General features: G+C 43.6%; 1 protein-coding gene and 1 long non-coding RNA gene across 3 annotated transcripts; one reads left to right on the plus strand and one right to left on the minus strand.

The window, feature by feature from the left end:
• The first annotated feature begins 664 nt into the window (after positions 1–664).
• Positions 665–1,133, plus strand: LOC135243310 (uncharacterized). Its single transcript, XR_010326599.1, has 3 exons — positions 665–797; positions 836–954; positions 1,051–1,133. It is a non-coding gene; the product is annotated as an uncharacterized LOC135243310 (long non-coding RNA).
• Positions 1,134–1,288: 155 nt separating this feature from the next.
• Positions 1,289–13,610, minus strand: LOC135243309 (patr class I histocompatibility antigen, B-1 alpha chain-like). 2 transcript variants are annotated; one of them, XM_064315042.1, is made up of 7 exons: positions 13,419–13,606; positions 8,399–8,659; positions 6,588–6,854; positions 3,081–3,374; positions 2,394–2,699; positions 1,761–1,856; positions 1,293–1,554 (listed from the first exon to the last, which is right to left on the minus strand). In XM_064315042.1, the coding sequence occupies exons 1-7, from the start codon at positions 13,474–13,476 to the stop codon at positions 1,475–1,477; spliced, it is 1,362 nt and encodes a 453-aa protein (XP_064171112.1). In that variant the 5' UTR covers positions 13,477–13,606; the 3' UTR covers positions 1,293–1,474. The 2 variants fall into 2 exon arrangements, with proteins under 2 accessions (XP_064171113.1, XP_064171112.1); XM_064315043.1 differs by lacking the exon at positions 3,081–3,374 and having other exon boundaries at positions 1,289–1,554; positions 13,419–13,610.
• Between the last annotated feature and the right edge of the window lie 6,849 nt (positions 13,611–20,459).

Consider the following 20,459-nt stretch of genomic DNA (forward strand, 5'->3'; position numbering starts at 1 on the left):
TTAGTAATTAAAATAGATCACATGCAAGATCTGTTCTGTGTGTGATATATATTAAAACTAACGCTTAAGAGCCAACCACATGAGAATGGCACCACATGAAACGTTTGTTGATCATTAAAACAACAACTGTTAGCACCATCATGTACATCCAATCATAAATGTTGTTACATTCAGTCTGTCGCTAATCATGCTATATGCCCAGAGTTATAGCCTTACTTGAGTCCTTGATATTGGTTCCATTGTTGGAATGCTTCCTGGTTTCCAGTGTGAAATATTTAGGAGTTGTCGTGGAAAGGGGGAAGCCGTTCACCCTTTTCTTCAGTTCTAAGACACGCAGCTTGATCCTGGTCACAGGCCGCTTGCCTCGTGTGACTTGCTCTGCAGGATATGTCCGTTCGACTACCGCTAATCGCTTAGGGACACTAATGCAATTCCCAATGAGGACCAGCCTCGGCCAGACATTTTGCCATGGTTGAGTCGTGACTGCCTTTTTTTTTTTTTTTAAAGCTATCAAGTTTTTCTTTTCTAAGATCCAGTTTTGTGTTCATAAGGCACATTGATTTGCTTCTTTGTAGCTAGGACTCCTTGTGGAGCCGGAACTCCAATAGCTGCAGGAAAGGCCTGTGAGGTAGAGACTGCAGGTTGGTTGGAGTTCACTGAATCAGTGTCAGTGGCTGCAGGTTGGTTGGAGTTCACTGAATCAGTGTCAGTGGCTGCAGGTTGGTTGGAGTTCACTGAACCAGTGTCAGTGGCTGCAGGTTGGCTGGTGTTCACTGAATCAGTGTCAGGGGATGCAGGTTGGGGGGGTTCCCTGAAACAGTGTCAGTGGCTGCAGGTTGGCTGGTGTTCACTGAATCAGTGTCAGGGGATGCAGGTTGGGGGGGGGGTTCCCTGAAACAGTGTCAGTGGCTGCAAGTTGGTTGGTGTTCCCTGAATCACTGTCAGTGGCTGCAGGTTGGTTAGTATCAGTGGCTGCAGGTTGGTTAGTATCAGTGGCTGCAGGTTGGTTAGTATCAGTGGCTGCAGGTTGGTTAGTATCAGTGGCTGCAGGTTGGTTAGTATCAGTGGCTGCAGGTTGGTCAGGAGTTTGCTGAATCCGACGCTGCAGCTGCATGTTGTTTGAGTTCGAGGCTGCAATGAGAACCTCAGTCAGAACCCCAGTTCAGCAGAGCACAGTGTGGCACATATCACACACGCAGCTCATATCACACACTCAGACTCATATCACACACTCAGGCTTATATCACACACTTAGCTCATATCACACACTCAGCTCATATCGCACACGCAACATTCATTTCAGCCAATTAAAAACTATCCCAGAATTCAAGACCTGATTAAGATACAAACATTCAGCCAAAACACACACACACACACACGCGCACACACACACACACACACACACACACACACAACACTGCAACACACATCAAGACGTGTAATCAGGAGTAAATACAGTCTGAACCTTGAGCATTTACACTTGATTATAATGACATTCATAAGCACTGAGTAAAGAATAGGAGTAAATATACTCACTGCTGGTCTGCCCATAGCCTGGAACAGAGACACACAGAGTTAGAATCATACACACAGCATGTCTGACTGTAACTGTGAAACTATTAAACTCTGTGAAATGTATTAGTGTGTCAGCTTTATTATGTGACTGCGCTGGTGCCTCTCAGAGTAAAGGTGTGTCAGTGGGTTTGTGTCTGTTACTCAGTCTCACTGTGTCAGTATCTCTGTGTGGCAGTGACTCTCACCTGAGCTTCTCTTTCTGCACATGATGACACCGAGGATGAAGATGACAGCGCCCACCACACAGCCGATGATGACGCCCCTGCCTTCAGGACTGTGCGCTGCAGTCAGGGGGAATCACATTAAACACACACACACACATGCATGTACACGCATACACACATACACACACACACACACACACACACAAACACACACACACACATACACACACACACACACACACACGCATGTACACGCATACACACATGCACACACACATAAACACATACAACAAACACGCAATTCTTGATTAATACATTACATATTTCACATCTTCTATAATGAACTTGTGTCTAAACCATCCCTGACTATTTGTGTTAATCAACGGTAAGTGTGGTGATTATACAGCTCACAGTACATAGTGTAGTGAGAGTCAGAGGTCCTGCAGAGAGAATCGAAATGTGTTCGGGCTAAACCTCTCTGTGTGTTTGTCCTGTTTGTGGCGTCAGCAGGGGTGGGGGTAAGGACGTATATAGCAGGTCCAGGGGTCCCTAGAGGTGGGGTGTGTGGGGGGGAGGCTCTCTCTCAAAACATTTTCTGCACAAATTATTTCTACATCTATTCCTGAATCGTGGGATGGACACTCGCTCACTCACTCTTGATATCTGTGTTCCTCTTGATGTTCTCCTCTTTGACAGGCAGAACAATGTCCTGTTTCAGGCTCTTGTGCTGTACAGTACAGGTGTAATTCTGGCTCTTCCAGTCCTCAGGCTTCACAGTCAGGTTAGATGTGGTCTGGAAAGTTCCGTCCTCGTTGGGCACCGTCTCCCCCGGCTCTACATCCAGGTCCTCTCCGTTTCTCTGCCAGGTTACCATGATGTCACGGGGGTAAAATCCGGTCACATGACAGGTAACACCAGGAGAGGAGGAGTCCTTCTGCAGCAGAGAGACCTCAGGAGCAACTGTGAGAGAGAGAGAGAGAGAGAGAGAGAGAGAGAGAGAGAGTAGGAGAGGCAGTGGATGATTTTTGTTGGACCATGCATTTGTAAACTTGACAAAGGTGAAAGTTCTGATTTAATGTGTTGAGGTGGAATGGAACACATGATTTGTAATGTTTTACTGATAATTGTGTTTTATTTTTGTTTTCCGTTTTGTCTTTTTTATTTTAACTTTTTATTTTTACCTTTTCCTTTCTGTTTTTGTAAATAGTGGGGATTTGGGGGTATCTTTTCTGTTTTTTATTATTAATAAAGAGAACTTAAGTCAGTCTCTCTCTCCCTCCCTCTGTCTCCCCAACCTCTCTCTCTCTCACTCTCTCCCTACCCTTGCTCTCTCTCACTCACTGTTGATGTTCTCCTCTTTGACAGGCAGAATGATGTCCTGTTTCAGGCTCTTGTGCTGTACAGTACAGGTGTAATTCTGGCTCTTCCAGTCCTCAGGCTTCACAGTCAGGTTAGATGTGGTCTGGAAAGTTCTGTCCTCGTTGGGCACCGTCTCCCCCGGCTCTACGCCCACATCCAGGTCCTCTCCGTTTCTCTGCCAGGTTATGGTGATGTCACAGGGGTAAAATCCGGTCACATGACAGGTAACACCAGGAGAGGAGGGGTCCTTCTGCAGCAGAGAGACCTCAGGAGCAACTGAGAGAGAGAGAGAGAAAGAGAGAAAGGGAGAGGGAGAGAGAGAGAGAGGGGGGGAATAGAGGGAGATTTATTTGAACATCACACAAAATATAATTTCAGAAACAAATAAATAAGCAGTAACCTTCATTCCATGGCAATGTTTGTAAAAGGGACAAAGAAGCCAAAAAAGATTTTTAAATCAACAAATGCAGTCACAATAAAAACAATACAATACAATAAAACCCTCAGAAAACAGACAACCAGTAAGACAGAGGTAAAATCAATAAATTAAATAAGTAAAAACACAATAAAATCAGAGTAAAAAACAAAACCATTCCAGTTTGAACCTAGTCCTACATACTGTTGCTTAGAACCATACATTGTGGCCCCCTTTATCATCCACCACACCAATAGCTTAATTTACGCACCAAATTTTCTGGAAACTACTTACATTGCTATGCAAGCTAAAATATGTGTGCTCTATATGAAGACGTTGTAAAACCATCCCCCTAAAAACCCTAAGAACCTGCAATAGATCTGTTACTGTTTTATCCTGTTCCTCCTTGTGATCCAAATTGCAAGCTTTGCTTGCCCAAATAGGAAATTAAACAATGAAACTTGTGTTTTGCACTGTACCCCGGACCTAGAATGAAGACCCTCATGTCAAAAATCACCCCAAGCCTCCCACACGATCGCTTAACAAACCAAACAATGATGACAGACGATTACATTGCACAAACAGGTGGTGCAGATTTCCCCCTCCCCACAGAAAGGGCAGCCCTCCCCTAGGGGATGGTCTACATGTGCCAGGTGTCTACTAGTGGCTATGGCTCCAAGGATCAGCCTCCACTGGAGGTCTCCTGACCACTTTGGTACTGGTGTCTTATACAGCAATGTCCAATTCCTTAAAGCCGGTATAAAAATTGGTCCCAAACCCTGCCAAACACCTGCCCTCACCTCCCCCAGGGAAAGAAGGTGCCGAACCTTCACACAAACAGTGTACAATGCCCTCTTGCTCACAGCCTTAAAAACCCCCAGCAAGGGCATCCTGCAGGTTAAAAGCTTCCCCTGTTCCTCCTGCCAGTCCCCCACCGCTGCCTGCACACAGATGGGTGGGAAAGCAGGGGTCTTTATACACTGAAACACAAGCACAGCACCGTCTTTTTCAGATGACGTGGATAAAGCTGCCCTTATTCCCACTAGGATCCTCTCCACCTCGCATCCCCACCGGTGCAGCAATGGCAGCCATGTCTGTCCAGCCATTGTCCTCCAAGCTCCACAAGTGCGCCAGCTTCGTCATATAAGCCCTTACATAGTTTCCCTTGAGGCCAGCCAAGACTTGCGGTGACACCCCCAAAGGTCCCCCCGTTGCATAATAAAAACGTCCGACCACGCCTTCAGCATAGAGGAACAGAAGTCTGGAAGGCCTGCAGTTCTTGCCCCCTGTAAGTTCATTAAGAAAAGGTGCCGGTCCAGCCCCCAGCCCCCTGCCTTCCTCAGCAGAGCACAGGCGGTCTCCCTCCAGCTCACATCGGCATGATAGAGAAGCCTCTGTGCGGCCTGCAGGCGTAAAGTCCTCACACGGCTCTCCAGGTCAATGGTACTGGTGCGTTTCCCTCAATGCATTGACAAGCTTATGCCCTGGTATAATGAACAATACCAGGATTTGACGTGACAATATTTGCCATAGTTAAATGAGTGTAACATGGTTCTGTTTGTTCTACAAATACTTTTTTGCTTGTTTTCTGATTCACAGTGGTGCAGTGGGTAGCACTGTCGCCTCACAGCAAGAAGGTCCTGGGTTTGAATTCAGCCTGGGCCTTTCTGTGTGACATTCCTTGAATGTCTTTAGCCTAGGTGTATGTAAACTTTTGGCCTCAACTGTATTTAGCTTGTTAAATGTTTAGTTGGCAGAAGTGCTGTGTGAACAATGGTGTAACTGATTTAGTCTAGCAAACAAACCTGCTGTAGGTTATAGTCTAGGCTACTCCCACAACTAAATTGCCTAGCTATATCAATACAATACATTTCATCTTCATATTCTTTAGTGTAACAACACTTAAGCTGAGATATGAACCAATAATATTATTATGTACAAGACATAATTGAAATTGCCTTTATAATCGTTAGCTATCATTATCCAGCTATAGAGCTAGTTAGACTAAGAAATTTGCAAACTACCATGTAGCTAACAGGTTATAGATGCTGTTCTCCCTTAGCCTACAGTAAATAGTCTGACAACACGTAATTTTAGATGTTCTGTCTTTGGAAATATAACTCACTTCAAAGCATTTGAAACTTTTATTATTAACCACAAGGAAAAACACCAAGTTAGCAGTTGCTAGCTAGCTAAGCTAGCGAAATTCATAACTGTTAGTAGTTAGCGAGTTATTTAGTTGTACCCACAGTTATGCAAATGCAGTCTGAGAAGAAAATGAAGCCACTGTGCATATAGGCCCCGTCACACGATGAAGCTGCTATGGTTGTCTCTGTGGTTACAAATCTCATCAGTTTTGTTCTTAACCAATCAGGGATCAGTGAGTGCATTTGGAATACGCACTTTTGTACGTCGCTTTGGATAAAAGCGTCTGCCAAATGAATGTAATGTAATAGTTATATTTGGTCATATTTTTTTCTATTCTGTTCAGCCTAGAAAATCTTTTGATCCAGGAAAAATTGAAAATGTTACTGCCTGCTTCTATTGATTATCACAAAATAAGCTTTTGGCACATAATTCACACTAGAGCGAGTCAGATGAATCTACAACTCTCATAGGAAATACATGACAGACTCATCAATAATTCTATTTCCGGGCTGTGGCAGCCATCTTGCGGTGGTGCCACTTTCAAAAGTATCGAATTGAATATAATGGAATGGAACCACATGACCACATTTCCCTTGTAGTTCTCACACAGGTAAACACTTTCAAAATATGAAAAAGAGATAATCTATCTCATGGGAGACAGATTATCAACCCAACCCCCCCCTAGGCTCCCCATCCACAGGCCCAGAGCCCACCAGGAGCAGCAGCTCAACTATGCGGCAATCCTGAGTCAACCAGCCCCTCGACGCACCGCAGCCCCCGCCTTTTGAATATTTTTTGTTACATATATAATGCCTTAAAATATTTCCTGTACACATTTCTTGCCAATGAAGCATATTTAATTGAACTGAAATTGAGAGAGAGAGAGAGAGTTCTGCAGTAGAACTCTGCTCTCAGTGATGCTGTACCTGTCCTCCCCAGGGCGATCATCCTGTAGCTCACGTACTTCTTCAGTGCCTCAACGCAGATCTGGGTCAAGTACTGCGTGTCATTCTTACGCTTAGCTAAATTCCACTTCACTGCACTGATAAACAGCTGCTGTGCAGGTGTAATGAAAGGCCAGCTTTTCATGTCTTCAGTAGGAACGTCTTTCCCATGGTATTCATAATGTTCAATCTGTCCTGGATCTCTGGTGTCATCATCCCGCTGACAGCCATACTGGAAACGGTGCACACCTGAGGAGAGAAAACACACGGTCACTGCACACATCCCACACACACACACACACACACACACATGGTCACTGCACACATCCCACACACACACACACACGGTCACTGCACACATCCCACACACACACACACTGTCACTGCACACATCCCACCCACACACACACTGTCACTGCACACATGCCACACATCCCACACACACACTGTCACTGCACACATCCCACACACACACACACGGTCACTGCACACATCCCACACACACACACGGTCACTGCACACATCCGACACACACACACACACTGTCACTGCACACATCCCACACACACACACACACACTGTCACTGCACACATCCCACACACACACACACTGTCACTGCACACATCCCACACACATACACACTGTCACTGCACACATCCCACACACACACACACTGTCACAGCACACATCCCACCCACACACACACACGCACACACACACCCATTCTCTCTCTCCAAGTCACCTACAGCACACTCACTCACAGAGCTCTGATCCCACTGAGACTACAGCATTAAGCTCTGATCCCACTGAGACTACAGCATTAAGCTCTGATCCCACTGAGACTACAGCGTTAAGCTCTGATCCCACTGAGACTACAGCATTAAGCTCTGATCCCACTGAGACTACAGCATTAAGCTCTGATCCCACTGAGACTACAGCATTAAGCTCTGATCCCACTGAGACTACAGCATTAAGCTCTGATCCCACTGAGACTACAGCATTAAGCTCTGATCCCACTGATACTACAGCATTAAGCTCTGATCCCACTGATACTACAGTATTGAGACTGTTTGTGAAATTATATAATCCTTCAGGACTTTAATTATTTCATATTGCAAATGCTGAGAGCACAGAGGGAGCTGTATATTTTGTCATAATTTTTTTTATTGAAAAGATGGAACAAAGAGCAAAAGTCAATACCTTGACCATATAAAGTCTACTCTACAGATGAAAAACCAAAAAGCAGGACGGGGTGTATGGTGCACTCCATAGGGTGCCTGACTTTCAAATGATATACCCATCCTCCTGCAGGGTTGTGGGTTTGATTCCTCAGCCATAGCACTTCCTGTGCCGCGATCCCATCTCTAACTGTAACTCCCCTTGCATTCCACCCATCTGAATAATGTACACGAAAAAGGAGAGCTGTCCACTCTCCTTTTGTGGGGAAAATACATGGAAACTGGTGTTTTTAACATGAGAAGAAAATAAGAATAGAGAAAAGTAAATAGTGATATACGTAAGACATAATCCCCTACGAGGTTTGGTTACAGAAGCAAAGTTCCCGATAGCTGACCACCTCTGAGGGAATTACCCCGCTGATTACATGGCTAATTACCTTATACAACAATATACGTTCAGACATCAAGCTACGGGGTCAGTATGTGTGTATACACATGTTTTTGTGTGTGTGCGTCTGTGTGAGCATGTGTGTCTGTGTGTGAATCTGTGAATTTGTGAGCAGGAATATGTATGATCCATACGTGTATTTTAATGTGTGTGTGTCTGTGCTTACCCTGGGTTGAGTTGTAATGCTGCATTGCAATTCTGATATTGGCTTTGAATGTCTGGTGTGCATCAAGCACTTTCTGAGTCTGTTCGTCCCAGTACTGCTCGTCCACTGATTTATCCATCCACTCAGTCTGGGGGATCATCTTACTGATGTTGCTGTCATAGTACACAAATGGCTCATCATCCAGCAAACCCATGATGGTGAACTCCCGGGAGTCAGTACCCCCAGTGACAGCAGTGCAGACGTACTTCAGAGAGTGAGAGGCTGTGGAAACAAACACACCTTCAATTAGAATCGAGTACAAAATAAATTAAAGCATTTATTAGACACGCTTACCTAAACAGCATCAGACTACATTTTTCATAAAATTAATTTACCCAGCTTGACATTTTGGAAATCCTGGTCCTGTCGCAGAAATGCAGATCCAAAGGTACGCCTGAGAGACTACGCACACCATCGCTTGGCAACCAGGCCAATGGATGCCTGTTCTGAGGACTCCGGGACCGTCGCAGGGCGGCGATATTAAAAAGATGCCGGACTATATATTTATGATCTGCATCTTTTTAAGTTAGTCTTGGTTAACCTTAGCCTACAGTTCGGAGTTGCCTACTGCCTACGGTCCACGTTGTCTGTTGTCTGGATCTTGTTAACGACCACTTCAGTAACGTGTTAAGTTACTAATAGTATCCTTTGTGATGCTTTTTAGTTATAGAGAGTGCATATTGTAGTGATTACCCCAGTTTCTGACTCTAAACATCTATAAGGAACCGGAGGACGGACCTTCAGGCCAGAGGATCATCTTGCTGGGTTACGTCTACCTGCCCGGTGAGATCCTGCATCCTGTGATATACCTGTACATATGCTTACATCTCCTTTAGCACAAATAGATCTACTCCCTGCTTTCCTGTAAAATAAACGCCTTCTCGCATTTTACATATCACTTTATGCTTAACTGGGTCTTCGTTGATACTGAGGTAGCTTAGTGTCACGTCTGGTAGCGTACACCTGGTTATTAAACGCAGGTGAGTTACAGGTCGTAACAGCTACTGAAACCTGCTTAACCCATTCTATTTGCTGTGACAGATCCCTTTTTATAGCGTTTCTGCTACATTCCAATCTACTGCTACTTCACACCAGGCTGGCCAGTGGAGGATGGCCTCCCCCTCTATAGCTGGGTTCATCTCAAGATTTCTTCCCATTGAGTGTTTTGGATGGCCCCACTTGGAGTTTTTCCTTATGTACTTTCTTTTTGCTCTGTCACTTGCCTCGCTACTATGTAAAGTGTCTTCATGACAGCTTGTGACTATACAAATAAAATTGAATTGAACTGAATTGAACATACACACAAACACCAAAACAGGAAACGTACAGGCTGCCATATTCAAAAGCAGAAAGGACAGGACTGTTCCCAAAAAAGATGTGAAACTGCAGGACAGGAAGGTATAGCAAAACCTCCTAAAGACACACAAATGCCCATGTGTCTCCACAAACAAAAATAATGTTGAGAATTTCCATGGCAGATGAACAAAATTCCTGCCAAAACCACACCCAAGAAGTGTGTATGTGTGTTAAACCTGTTCAGTGACAATCCTTAAATACTGTAATGCCACTTCCTCAGAAAGGTGCTCTTTAAGGTAAACCACTGGCCTTCATTGAAAACTTCTACAAACATTAATCTTTTTAAACTTATCCAAGAAAGGATTTCAAGAGGTATATTAGATAACATTTCCCCTTACATACCACCAGGATGTGTGTCATTACCAAAAACCTGAAAAACTACATTTACGGAGTGATTTCACGGTGCTAAACTAAGGGCTACGAATCTAGTCCAGAATTATTCCTACACACTGCCATCGGTTACTAATAAGTACCTTTACAGCAACCAACGATACAAATGAACTATCAAGCAGTGCGGGGGGCTAGGTGTCTACATGTTCTTTTTCAAACCTAAGTCTATATAGTAGCTTGCATCCTCAAGGCGATTACATCGTTTATATCACTTTTTCAACTTCAATTAAAATAGACTTTTCAGTTTATTGGTATAGGTAACTCATTTGTGAAAAGTAACGCTTTAGCATTACCAACACTATAACGCAAATGACCACATAATAGACAACAACGTGCAGTTAAACTTGTTTAAGAGTCCAACAATATTAAGTATGTAAAAAGTCCATAATAAAATATAATCATAATCAAGGTCAAGACCCGCTGCTTTGGTTTCCAGAAGAAGACGTTTATGATCATTTGAGTAAATGATTTAATCGCAAAAGATAGCGTAACAGTTTAACTGAAGGATATAAACCACAACGCCTGACAAGTGAAACTTAGAGCCTACAAGGCATAAAGGCTGCTTACAATAACTAATTATAAAATCCACATGAAGCGAACGAAGGACACAATTACGCTCAGTTCGTTGTTCACAGAAATACGCATGCCGTTCGCGACCCTATCGCAATCTGGCTAAGACGTCCCCGCATACCTAATCTATAGTGCCCTCCTACAAGGATGCACCTTTATATGCACTTTTTTCAAATTCAATTCAAAATAACTTTATTTATCCGTTAGGAACTTCATTTGTGTAAAAGCGTCAGTGCATACACAACACATAACCGGACAAATGACAAACACAGAGTAGACAACATACAAGTGCAGCTTAAAACAGTTTAAGATGTCCACCAATAGGGTTAAGTATGCTTACAAAAATGTCCATAAATAAAATAGTAATAAATAAGGTCAAGCACCCAAGCTAGCTCAGGCATTAATGAGTCTGATGGAAGTAGGCACAAAGCTTGACATGGCCCGCTTAGTCTTGAATGGGAGTGACCTGTATCTGCAGCCTGAAGGTAGGTGGCTGTATTGGTTGTGTAGTGTGTGTGTAGTATCCAAGGCAATTTGTAGTCCTTTTATTTTAGCCCATCTGCTGCTTAGTGATTCGAGGTCCAGTCCAATGATTTTGCTGCTCATTCTGATGATTTTGTTGAAAGGATTAAGGTGGATGTTACTCAAAGCACCAAACCAGGCTGTTATGTTGAAGGTGATAATGGGTTCAATGAAGCACCTGTAGAAAGCTAATAGAACTGATCAGTGAACCTGGAGTTTATGGAGTTTCCTCAGAAAGAAGAGGCGTTGCTGACATTTGGAGAAGATGATTTCACTATCAGAGATATGATATGCGAATAAATGCAGTTTAACGAACATAAAATACGTACTCTGACAAGATGCAAACTTAGAGCGGACAGACAGGCGTTAAATAAACTAATTAAAAGCCCTGTCATGGTGTGCACTGTGAGGACACCATATTTACAGCCCACGTTTTTTCCACAAAAAATACAGAAAACGACAAAACTGTCCCCATGCAATTCGCCTATATTCCCCCAATCCTAAATCTATATGCCCACCCCTCCAAAAAAAAGGAATTATGCGACATTCTTTTCTCTCCGCAATATATATATAAAATAGTCAAAATTTTCCCGGAGGATGCAGCGTGGATGCGTCAGTGCCAGGAGAACCAGTTTTCCCATTCTGTCGAAAAAGTCACTTTTAAACCAGTTGCCTGCATATGAACAAGCTCAGACGTGCAAGCTCAGAAATGACTCACCGAAAGCCTCTCGTTCACACATGTGAAATAAAGAAGCGAACCAGCTCATCAAGCTCTAGGGCCAAATCAAACAGGACTTTGGTTACACTAGCAGGCAAAATAATTTACACAACTAAAAGTTACATAAATATTTTTAAGCAATGAAGCAACTTTTTTTCACAATTTAGAACGACAGCACTATGCTGTGGTTAGTATCCTGTTCAGCCACAAGTCAGCTATATTTCTCACAGATTAAAAGATCATTTTATTGAGAATGATTGATTAGTAATGTTTACACTTCCAATATTCTGATGGGCTAAAAGGTCTGACGTTCATTCAGAAAGTGAGTTTGATGGATTAAACAACATAATTAATCTGCCTGTGCTGCCACATTCTTGCATTAATGACCAATAGACTAGATAGTTAGCTTCCTCACTTTTCCTCACTCTCAGGATCTCTGTCTCACTCTAATCCCACATTCTGAACATTATACATTCAGAATGACAACGACGTCCTAAATGGTTGTAAAAATACTTAATGCAAAGTGTATGCATTTGGTGTGCTGTGCTGTAGCATTTTGCCAGATTCTTGTTCATAAATTGATGTATTTATTGTTAATACTAATCAGAATTCCACGTAATTTCTTTATTACCAATGTGTTTACATAATAATAATAATAATAATAATAATAATCCATGATCTGTGCCCTACCAATCAGCAGTCGAACTTTTTCAGTTTTGTTCTGGGCACGATGTTTTAAATCAACAAGCTTTGCTTAAAACTATATTCCATTTTTTGTTATCCCATTTGTGTAAATAAAAAAAACATTTGAACTCCAATTAGAAAAGACGGCAATTTTCCGATTTCATACGACGACGTGTAACAATAACCTTGCAAGCGTACTAGCTTGTGCCATACAGCCACTACAGATGATTCAGAATGCCGCTGCCCGACTCATCTACAACCTTCCCAAATTCTCCCACGTCACTCCTCTGCTGCGATCACTCCACTGGCTACCGGTCGCTGCCAGGATCCGGTTCAAAGCCCTGACCCTTGCCTACACTGCAGCCAACAGGACAGCCCCCATCTACTTGCAGGACATGATTCAATCCTATGTGCCTGCTCGACCACTCCGCTCTGCGGCAGCAGGGCGCCTTGTAACCCCTCCCACGCGCCCAAAGGGATCACAGAGCTTCTCCACCCTAGCTCCCCAGTGGTGGAACGAACTCCCCGTTCTCATAATCCTCACTTTGCCTGACATTATGTACACAAAACTTTCTGCATGTATTACTGAACCTGTGTTTAGTAGTTGTCTATGACCATGAAATGCACTTTTTGTACGTCGCTTTGGATAAAAGCATCTGTCAAATAAATGTTATGTAAATGTAATGTAATAACCTGCATTTATTTCAAATAATAGGCTACGCATAATTCAGTTTAACTTACCCGCATTTGCCGCGAAAATGCCACACAGCACGACCCAAAGAGGAGCGAGGACTCTCATTCCGAGGAAAATGTTCAGTTACATTATTCAATAAAATAGGACCAGCTTGTGTTCTTCAGGTCTTCATGTCACCCCTCGCCGAGTCGCTTGAGGAGCGATAAGTATGGCGTCAATTTGCATCTGCACCTTAGGACCGCTCCTTTTTTTGTATGTTGCATCCGCACCTGAGGGCAGAAAGTTTTTGTTTTTGCACCTCAGAGCCACCGTACAAAACTACTTTCACCCACGAAAATTTCAACACCGAGAGTAACGCCAGGCACCCACCCACGCGTCGCGTATGCGTCGCGTAAACAGCAGGGCGAAGCAGCACGGCGCGACGCGTAGGGTGTCTCCACTGGTTCCGTTTGTGTCGCGCAAAGGCTTGCGTAAAAGCTATATATTCCTAGTAGCTCTCGCAGTCTGCAGTGGGCTTTTACATCGTGTATTTCACGTTTGTTCACGACTGTTGATTATTGGTTAAGTGAATACTTTGGTGAGAGACCTTTTTCAGTTTGTTAATTTGGTAATATTTCGTTAACTCGTAAATAGCCTACGTGAGAAAGTAAACGCTTTCAAGAAGTACCATAAACTTAAATCGCAACGTAGCCTGCATGACAATCAATCTCAAACTGTATTAATTTATTTGCTTGGTTAACAAGCGTGCCAATTTCATGAAGAATATGTAATGATCATAATAATAATAAATAATCCGTAATCAACCATTGGGAATTCCCGTGTTGTCTTGCCATTCACGTCAAAACATTTATAGGATCAGATTTAGTAAAATCAGCTAATCATGAAAAAGTCAGTAACAGTTTTAATCTTGAAGGGATATGAACACCACAACGCCATGAACACCGGAAGCTTTGAAGTACAAGTGCAATAAAGGCTTGCTTTACAACTTAATTTATAAAATAGGTGCATTTTCATCGGCAAGACCACTAAATCTGATTTTTTAAAGCTCTGTGGATTATCTGATTTTTATTAACAAGCCCTTTTTGAAAGCACGGCGAACGAAGACATCGGAAAAGTCAAATAGGCTGAGCAATGGTTGGTTAAAAACTACCTTCCAACACTCGAGCTAACAAACCGCTGCTCGGTGCATTCACTTCTACATCATTCAATAGTCTACGTCTTTCTATGGTGTATTTTCAAATTTACCCCACCCCCTCGGCCAAATAGCCTAAGATAGCGAAACTAAGTTTGCTTTTTTTTTCTGCAAGGACAATGCAAAAACGAAAAGGCTTGTGTTTTTTTAGCTGCTTATAAAATATATGGTAGGGAACTAGGGACACACCCCCAATAGCCTAATATAAGGATTCAATATAAATCAGAGCATGTATACCTAGCATTTTAGAGCATATTTCTGTGTATAAACAGGTCATCATGACGCGCGGCAAGCAGAAAAATAGAACACAAGCGAAAAACTACGCTTAAGTTCGCTTGTGTCGCGCGAGCTTCGCAGCCGGTACGCGACGCGTTCGCATCTGGTGGAGACGACGTCGCCCGCTGCCGTTGTAATAACAGTACTTCAACTACGCTTCAGTTACGCGCGTAGTGCGCTCGCGGTCGATACGCGTGCGGTGGGTGCCCGGCTTTAAAGAACCGTGTGTCTGTGGCGACATTCCCGGGAAAAAATCACAAGCAGCGCATAGTTAGTGACGCGTTTTTCATCACCCATCAGTTAATTAACACAATTTAATGTCAGCTAACAATTAGAAAAAAACGCTAGCTAATGCTACCGACTGGTACCGATCTCGCAAAACGTCTCTCGAATGCAATGCTACCTTGTTGCAATGTAGCTAACTGAAGGTCAGTTCAGATCACAACGAGACTGGATGCAACTTGCAAAATTCCAAGACGTCTGATTGTAAACGTTCTAACTGCACTTGGCAATTTGACAAGGTGGGTCTTTTGAGACCCCAGGCAACGGCTTCAGACGCTCTGCAACTAACCAGTTCACACCGCTGCAATTTTCTCTGCAACATTCATTGCGAATCATTGATCTGAATTGGCCTTAACGTTACCGTTATTTACGTTGCCATCAAGTTCATTAATATATTATAATGATCGGAATAAAGCCGTCTTTACACAGAGCATTAACCAGGGGTATAGGTGGAGCAGAGCCAGGTCTGATTTCAGTGTAAAGATGTCAAACCGGAGAAAACTAAATAAAAGAATACAGCAGTGTGGATTAGCGTTATTATTTTATTATGCTTCCTCATATGGTCCTTCAGCCTTGCCCTTTTTTGATGAAATCTCCTTTGTTGTTGTTTTATTATTCTTGTTCTGATTGCTAATTTAACACACAGCTCAGCTTTATTCTCGAACAGTTTGCTAGCAAAACCAGAAACACCAGCGGTAACATTATGCAAGGCAGTTGTTTCAAAAATATCACACAACAATCATTCAGGAGAAAGACTGTTTAGTGTGCACGAGATACATAATTGTACGAGCCGCAGCGAATCCCGCAAATTCTTCTCTGCACTGTAAAGATGTTCATACCGGGCAAAAGGTGGATAAAGAACGTCTGTGGAAATTGATCATCACTGATTCTAACCCAGGTCTGCTACAGCATTTTAACCCAGCTCGGCAGTGTAAAGGCAGCTTAAGTTAACCTAATGTTAGACAATGAATGAGTGTGTACATAACGTTACTCTTATAACAACCATTTTTGATTCAGTAAATAGTAAGTGTTATAGTTGGCGTGTCCCAGGTGCCAACTGACTGACGTCACACAGGCGACACTGGTTGGATCCGGTTGGATCTCTGGGAAGTGAGGTCCAAAAACACACCGGCAATTACTGTTTTTCGCCATTGGTACCGCCAAAGAGAACGAAACAGAAATCTTCGAGATTGTAACTTTAAAGCCCCATTCAGATCACATTTAGTGGGTAATACTTGGGTTAATGAAATGCCCATTGTTCTCTTGAAACCCAACATTTAGGTGGGTATTTAATAGGTCGGTACCATTCACACACTGGAGCTGGGTTGTTTACGATTCTATCGTCATTTTTTCTTTTTTTTTTAGACAGTCAATGTGTAATGCAATTCCGGAATACATCATTATAGAATCTTACAAAAATGGACAGTGGTTATATTACAATATTGAATTATAAATAAAATAAAGGGAATTATAAATTTAGTGTTTATATTCTTGTAAACTGTGCATGCTAACAAAATTCCGTGTGACAACATGCGCGGTGAACTGGCGGGAGAAGCCGAAACCTGTGGTGGAGTGGTTAGTAGGCCATAAGCTAGCTAGAACATGTCTCGGAAGAAGTCTAAAGTATGGAGGCATTTCGAAATTTTGAAGGACAACTGAACTGGTGGAGAAAAAATGAGGACCGCTATCCAAAGCTGCCAAAACGTGTGCTCTGTATCCCCATCCACACCATTGGAGAGAATGTTCTCAAAGGCTGGCTTCATCGTTAGCAAAACCCAAAGTTCACTTCTCCCAAGTAACGTGGACAAGCTTGTGTTCCTCTCCCACAACATGTCAAGGTTCAAGAAGAGCACTGCATAACTTGGGAAAGTAAGACCACCCCAGTTAAATCGTTCATTTTATAGGCCTATTATTTATTTTGTTGTGTACTGTTTTAGCATACTGGACTACCAAATATAGCAAATAAGCGTTACGCTTTCTGCCAACTAATTATTTGTTTAAGTAGGCTAAAGGAAATATTAAAAATGACTTGGCTACCAAAAAAACTTAAGAGGAGGATTATTTTTTGGTCGATCAGTGCTGGTGTAAATAGCACATGCCATAATGAAATCACTACGAAATGGGATGCCTGCATTTTCTGACTTCGCACAGGTGGACCGTGGACGATGAGTCGGAGCCGCTATGTTAAGGCCAAGAGGCATCACTTCCCACCCCAGTGACCATAGACTGTAGCCCCTACTGTAGCTTAGTCCTCTGCAGTAATCAGGAAGTGAAGCAAACTGTACCTCATTGGTTCACGACAAATATTATAACAGTGCCCAAATGACACAATAAATCATGAAATCGGCCCATGGACAGTCATAAGACACATATTGTGACTATTTGTTCTTGTGAGAAAAAATGATTGCCTTTGTATTTTGACCGCATTTGTACCATAGACTTACATGGAAACCGGATATGAAAACACCTATACTGGAGCCAACCGTAGTGGTGCGAGTGAGCAACGTCTCTCAAGAACACTAAGAAGTGAGCTTCAAAAACGAAGTCTGGTTTTGACTGCTTGGTGCCAACCAGTGGCTCAGTTGTACAGCACTGTACTCCGAGAGGCTCTCGTTTTAAGCATGCACTGTATGTACCAAGGGGCCCAGGTGTTACGCTCAATGTATGCACCGAGGGGCCTGGGAGCCCTAGTGGTCAACTCACACTGTAAGCACCCAGGGACCCGGGGGCCCTAGTGTTCAGCTCATGCTTTAAGCACAGAGGAGCCTCACACTGTAAGCACCCAGGGGCCATAGTGGTCAGCTCATGCTTTAAGTGCGGAGGGGCCCAGGGACCCTCACACTGTAAGTGCCGAGGGGCCCAGGGGCCCTAGTGGACAGATCACGCTTTAAGCCCCAGGGGCCTGGGGGCCCTCACACTGTAAGCGCTGAGGGGCCCAGGGGCCCTCACACTGTAAGTGCTGAGGGACCCAGGGGCCCTAGTGGTCAGCTTACGTTTTACACCAGAGGTTGGGCCTCACATGTAGGCGAGGGGTCTGGGGGAGTAGTGTGAGCTCACATTTTAAACGCCAAGGGGTCTGGGGGCCCTCACATTGTAAGCGCTGAGGGGTCTGGGGGGCCTTAATGGTTAGCTCATGCTATAAGCACCCAGGGGCCTAGTGGTCAGCTTGCGCTATGCGCACTGAGGGCCCTGGCGTTCAACTTCTTTCGGAAGTCTTGGGCCACGCATCGCGCACAGCCTGAGGAGGCCTGGAGGCCCCCTGGCAGTCCGAGGCCCCGGGGCACTGACCCCACTGGCCCGGTCCATAATCCAGCCATGTTGTTTTCTGAGGACAAATAGAGCATGCTGGGTATTTTATTATGGAAGTAAATGTAAGGGCCTCTCCCAAAGTGCCATGCTTCAGAGGCAGTCTGTGAACCCATACAGGCTGTTTTCACTCCCATGAGCTACTGTGCATGTGTACCTGTGCATGTGTTCATGGCTGTGTGAATGTGTACATGTGCATGTCTACATGGCTGTGCATGTGTACCTGTGCATGTGTACATGACTGTGCATGTATACTGTGGTACCCCGAGCCACACTCGGTGTCCCACTGGAGGAGCCACAGTCAGCACAAGAGCACAGCGCTGGAGAAGGCCTCTAGGCCAGGTAGTAGAGGAGAGCCAAGGGAAATCCTGGAGAGCATTAGGACCCTGGGGGAGACGGTCAGACAAGGAGAGCACAGGTGAGGCCCCTGATTCAGTCAGTGACAGGATTAACTCTCCACACCTGTAGACACACCTTGACACACCCCCCACCACGCCCTACGAGCAGCGGAGCTGCGTTAACAGAACAAGGCAGGAGAGTTTAAAAAAGGCCAGAGACTTCAGGAGTGAAGAGAAGGAATGAGGGGACTGAACTACAAGGCAACTTTCTGTTCTTGTGTTCTCAACTACAGACTGTGAAAAAAGGAGAAGGACTGCTTAGGCGAAGTTGGAAGCCGGGCACCTCTATGGTGTTTGTTTTGTTTTGTCTCTCTCACCTTGTCTCTCTCGCTCTCGCTCTCGCTCTCTCTTGCTGGTTGCCACAGAGCCAGCCCCTGAAGCCTGATGGAAGAGGTGATCCCCTAGAAGAAGTGCGACCTTAGTTTCTATATTTCCCGTACCCCTGCCCTTTATTAATAAATAACAACCTTGATTTTGAGCACTAAAATTGTGTGATAGACTGATCTGTTGGTCATTGTTGAGCTTGGGGTGCCACAATACCTGTGCATGTGTACCTGTGAATGTGTACATGACTGTGAATGTATACCTTTGCATGTTTACATGACTGTGCATGTGTACCTGTGCATGTGTACATGACTGTGCATGTATACCTGTGCATGTGTACATGACTGTGCATGTGTACACGGCCACGACTGAGAAACTGAGGACCCAAGTGCAGAGATGACTCAGGAGGCCAGTTAAGTAAACAAGTACAATAAACCAGGACTTTACTAAAACAAGGCAAAATAACATAACGGAGAGAAACACAAGGAATAAACTCAGACCATGATATACAGAACTGAGCGGCTAGGAAACCAAAAAATAAAAGCAAAGACCACAAAAAGAACACGCAAAAGATAGGGAAATTAAATACAAGGAAAAAAACAGGCGAACATACTAGAACCATTGACACAACACATGCAGCGCAGAGCTAATAATGCATTATGAATGGGAGACTGCCGACCTCTGGTGGTCATCAGCCGGAACTGTGACACAACATCTGTTAATCATCGGTTTTTGAGTAATTTCCTATTTACTATAATACTCACAGACTGTGAGAAAGCACCAGGGTCATTGCATTTGCAAAAATACCTTATTTAGGGAGGTGGTTAAGACAGTTAGTGTAGCAAAGCTCCTTGTTAGCATTGCATGGCTTTTTCATAAACATTTGAACTTCATTCAAAGTCAGTTGTTGCTTTTCATAACAAGTCATTAATAATTCAACAGCAGGTGCTGATCACATGCTTGAACATGTAAAGCAATTAAGTGCTCAACACTTTTGAGAATGACTTTCTGCATGTGTTAATCAATGTATTTGTCTTTGGAAGTTTTTTCCTATGAAATTGATTTTGTGGCAGTCTAAAAATGATTGCTGTGTGTTTGTCATTGTTCTGACCATACATACATGTTCTAAAAAGCTAAAAACAGAAGCCAACAGACTCCAGGACCAGGACTGCAGACCTCTGTCTTATGGTATGGTATATTTCCTTATGGTACACTCACTGAGCTGTACAGACAAGATGCACCAATAATTAAACTGAACTGGTTTGATTGCCTAGTTTTTTATTTATTTATTTTTTTACCAGATGATGGAT

The sequence above is a fragment of the Anguilla rostrata genome, chromosome 17 (genome assembly GCF_018555375.3).
Source record: "Anguilla rostrata isolate EN2019 chromosome 17, ASM1855537v3, whole genome shotgun sequence".
Taxonomy (NCBI): Eukaryota; Metazoa; Chordata; class Actinopteri; order Anguilliformes; family Anguillidae; genus Anguilla; species Anguilla rostrata.

What these genes read in the sequence shown, in the direction of transcription:
- LOC135243309 (XM_064315042.1), bottom strand. Translation starts at nt 13,476, where the DNA reads ATGAGAGTCCTCGCTCCTCTTTGGGTCGTGCTGTGTGGCATTTTCGCG. An exon ending in GCATTACAACTCAACCCAGG is followed by an intron (nt 6,855 to 8,398) that starts GTAAGCACAGAC and finishes TTCTCTCCTCAG; the next exon opens with GTGTGCACCGTTTCCAGTAT. An exon ending in GAGGAACACAGATATCAAGA is followed by an intron (nt 1,857 to 2,393) that starts GTGAGTGAGCGA and finishes CCCTGACTGCAG; the next exon opens with CGCACAGTCCTGAAGGCAGG.